Source organism: Hordeum vulgare, chromosome 6H (genome assembly GCF_904849725.1).
Source record: "Hordeum vulgare subsp. vulgare chromosome 6H, MorexV3_pseudomolecules_assembly, whole genome shotgun sequence".
In the NCBI taxonomy this organism is placed as follows: domain Eukaryota; kingdom Viridiplantae; phylum Streptophyta; class Magnoliopsida; order Poales; family Poaceae; genus Hordeum; species Hordeum vulgare.
Window position 1 is genome coordinate 10,922,824 of NC_058523.1, and position 3,951 is coordinate 10,926,774.

The 3,951-nt window shown below is 53.3% G+C and overlaps 1 protein-coding gene across 1 annotated transcript; it reads right to left on the bottom strand.

Moving 5' to 3' along the window:
* Window positions 1-314: 314 nt before the first annotated feature.
* LOC123404888 (protein ROH1-like) lies at window positions 315-2,104 on the bottom strand. Its single transcript, XM_045098817.1, has one exon. It carries the CDS (start codon window positions 1,917-1,919, stop codon window positions 480-482), a length of 1,440 nt encoding a protein of 479 aa, XP_044954752.1. The 5' UTR covers window positions 1,920-2,104; the 3' UTR covers window positions 315-479.
* Window positions 2,105-3,951: the final 1,847 nt, after the last annotated feature.

Here is a 3,951-nt window from a genome sequence, read left to right on the forward strand (position 1 = left end):
GATGATCTGCAGCTCATAAATTTGGTCATCTGAATCCTGAAATAGCTTGATGATTGGAAAAAAATAGGGTCTGTTGATCCCAGGAGGAAAGTGCAACACAGGAGAAGGGAACACAATTTTTTGAGTGACGATGTTGTTGCTGATGATGATGAGGGCTGACAAATTCTACAATCTTTGAATCCTTCTTCCTCATTTTTCTTTCTTTTTTGTTCTTTTGGGAGACAAATCTTTGACTCTATCTTTTTCTTTCTTTTTTCCTCTTTCAACAGATAACACATTCTCTTCTCTCTGCTGTTGAGCATCAAGAACAGCACTAATCAATCCAAAAAAAGTTAGTTTTTACAGCCAAGCCATACGTCTACATACACAAGATCACACAGGCAGTGATCCAAATCAAAGAATGGTACAGTTTGAGCAGAGAAAGGAGGGATCTTTTTTCAACCCAAAGAAGGTAAAAATCCTAATCAATCGTCCTCTGCTCAGAAGGAATGGGGTTGCGGCGCCGGCACGCCGGAGGCGGACCCGGCGGTGCTGCGCGCGCTGTGCTCCATGCAGCGCACGACCTCGGCGCGGCTGGCGACGACGCGGTGGAACACGGCGCGCACCTGCCGCTCCAGCGGCGCGAGGCCGTCCTCCAGCGCCCTGCACGCGCCGGCCAGCGCCTCGGCGCGCTCCGCGACGTTTCCCGCGCGCTCCTCGCTGACGGTCGCCGGGGCCTCCAGCTCGGTGGCTTCCTCTTCCTCCTCGGCGATCTCCTCGAGCAGGCTGTTGAGCTCCCGCGCGGCCCGCTCCACGGCCTGCATCTCGGCGAGGAGCCCCGCGGAGGCCGGCGAGGACGCCCCGGAGGACGACCCCTTCTTGTCCCTCCGCCTCGACTCCTCCACGATCCGCTCCTGGAGGGCCGTCATGGGCGCGGCCCACTGCGCCTGCTTGGCCGGCGCGACGGGGGCGACCGCGGAGGCCCGGTCCTGGCACGGCACGGCGGCGACGAGCGCCCACATGGCGAACACGAGGACGGAGCTCATGGTGTAGAGCGCCAGCCCGAGGCCGCCCCCGGCGCCGGGGGCGGTGGCGGCCTGCGGCGGCGGCGCGAGGTGGGCCGCCATGGCGTGCACGTGGCGCCCCGTGGACCAGTTCTTGGACGAGACGCTGAAGGAGAGCGCGCGGGCGGCGCGCGAGCCGGACGGGGTCGACGGCGCGGCCCTGGCGTCCGGGAAGAGCCTGGAGATGGCCCGGCGCGCGCGCGCGAACTGCGCGCGGTGGAGCAGCGGCGCGCCGGCGGCGAGGAGGCAGGAGGCCGCGGTGAGGGCCGCGCGGTGGGAGCCGCGCAGCGAGGCGAGCGCGAGGGAGACCGCGTTGAGCACGTCGAGCGCCTTGACGGAGCGGTCGAGCAGGTCGGCGGCGAGGCGGTCGGCGGGGGCCCTGGCGAGCGCGGCGCCCACGGGGCCCACGGCGAGGGCGTCCCGGAACGCGGCGTCCGAGGACACCACGGCGTCGAGCAGCTTGGAGAGGAACGCGAGCGAGAGCACCGGCCCCTGCTGCTGCCCCTGCGCGGAGGTGGAGAGGGCGGCGAGGCGGTCGGCGACGTGGGCCTGGAGGGCGTCGAGGACGAGCAGCTCGTCGTCCTGCGCCGGGTCGAAGGAGGCGACGGCGGTGGGACTGCGGCGGAAGCTGAGCAGGCCCAGGAACCCCATCCCGCCGGTGGGCGGCGGGGTCTCAGCGGCGGCCATCGTCGGGCTCGTGGTGGGCTTCGGGTTTGGGCTCGGGCCTGGGCTTTCTTGGTCGGAGTGGAGGGGAGGGAATGGTGGGGAACCGCTGCCGGAGCGCCGTCCATATATACTGCGGGGTAGACGGCCGCGGAGGGGCAGCTCCGCCCACGCGCCCCACCTCCATTTACCCGCAATGACATGTGGGACCATGTTTCGAACGGGTCGTCCTGTCAGTGGGATGGGGGAGGTGGCGTGGTGTCGAGGTGGGATTTGGTCTGGGGGATGGTGGACCGGTTCGTTGGCGGGGGAGGCTGACTTGGTTGGCTGCCACTACTGGATGGACTTGGTGTACTCCTCTCCCACATTTTCTCCTCCCTTTTCTTAATAATAACCCACATTTATGCTTCCAAGATTTATTTCCTTATTGAATATCATCCCTCTGATTTCATTCCCTGATTTGATTTCATGAAGCATCCTGATTTATTTCCGGTGCGGATTTTCTTCCCTATATGACATCTTAATTATTAATTTAAATATATTGAAAAAATCTAACAATTCTGGGAAAATGTGTAAACATGGTCAGAGTGTTCTATTCAGGCACAAAGTTTCACAGACAAATGACTTCGGTGCACTTGGCGGCAAGAAAAACAAAATTGTAACTTTAAAAAGTGAATGGTACTTCCTCCGTCTCATAATGTAAGACGTTTTTTTGATACTTGATAGTGGTGTGGTATAAAAAAAAGTCGTACATCATGGGACGGAAAGAGTAACTATTATGTTGATCCGATATTGTTTTTTAGCATGGGAGGTCACGTAGACCATTCCTTTGCGGAATCCAACACATGATCATGACACCGGGCCATAATCATCAGAAGTAGGTTTCGTAATTTTTAGAACTTTTTCTAAATATATTATTCAATTAGGTTGCGTCGGGACCCAACTTCGTTTTGAGTATTTTCTGATCGCATCCAATGTAATTTGATTTCATGAAACCATGCTCTCTTTCTCCCTCCATATGAAAATGTAAGATGTTTTTCAACACTAAAGTGGTGTCGAAAAATGTCTTACATTTTCATACAGTTAGAGTAGCTCTTGCCTCACTACAAACTCCATTATCACCATTGCAGGGGATGAGCGAACTGCAGTACACATGAGCAGAGGAGATGAACATACACATGATAGATGCAGGACATAGCAGGGCAGAGTGACACACAAAGGACAAGCTTGGTGGCCAACTACATGGGCTGGGAAAATGAGGCCGAATACATTGAACACAGATGGCACTTGGGCGACATTGATGTTTATCAGACGCAGGTACATTCCTGGGGTCTCTCTCTTGTCCCTTTTCCTCCACTTTGGTTTACGTTTGCCACATTTATTCTCTAATGAATACACCATTTGTATATGTATGATCCCAGTGATTTGGCACCATAAAGTACCCTTATTTCATCCAAAGTAATTTGGTTTAAGAGGGAAAAAGCAGGCTCACTGGCTCTGTCCCCATTAAGAAGTACGTTGGCACATTGCACATGACATGAGCGTACGTGTATGTAGCCTATAACTCAGCACCAAGATCATCTATAATAGGACCTTTATATCTGTCTTAAACATTCGGAAAGGTTATCCGGTTAGTGATTTGTCATAAAAACACGATCCAACCAAACCCCTTATATCCGTCTCAAACGTTCGGACTGATCGATACCCCTCATATTCATCTCAAGTATAAGAACAATATATCAGCTCAAGGACATGTCCGGACACGCCCCGCCATTCCGCTACATAGAACACTATTGTAGTGCCCCAAGTGTAAACCTTCCCTATTTGGAACCTATTGCAAGTGGGTCTACCTTGTCAGGAATATGATGATATCATTTGTGTCATGACTTCATGTGATGTCCCTTGTATTTTCTTCCTTGCATGCATGCATGTCATATCATATCTTCCATGTTTCTTTGAGACTTTGTGATTGCAAGTGTGGTGGTGATGATGTTGTGGTCTTATGCTTCATGTGGTGTTTGTGTTCTTGTGGACATATGTGTGGTGTGGTGCAACTCTACTATGTTGCTTGTCCTAGTAGGATAACATGTGGATGCTTAGGTTTCAAATCATCTTCACCCCTCTCTCTATTGCTCCTATGACAAGATTCACTTCTTCCTTTTCTGTTTTTAAAATGTTCCTGTTTTAGCTCTTATTTGTGGTGGATTTGTGAAGAAAAGATGTTGTTTTAAGGAGGGGTGCAAGA

What these genes read in the sequence shown, in the direction of transcription:
- LOC123404888 (XM_045098817.1), bottom strand. Translation starts at nt 1,919, where the DNA reads ATGGTCCCACATGTCATTGCGGGTAAATGGAGGTGGGGCGCGTGGGCG.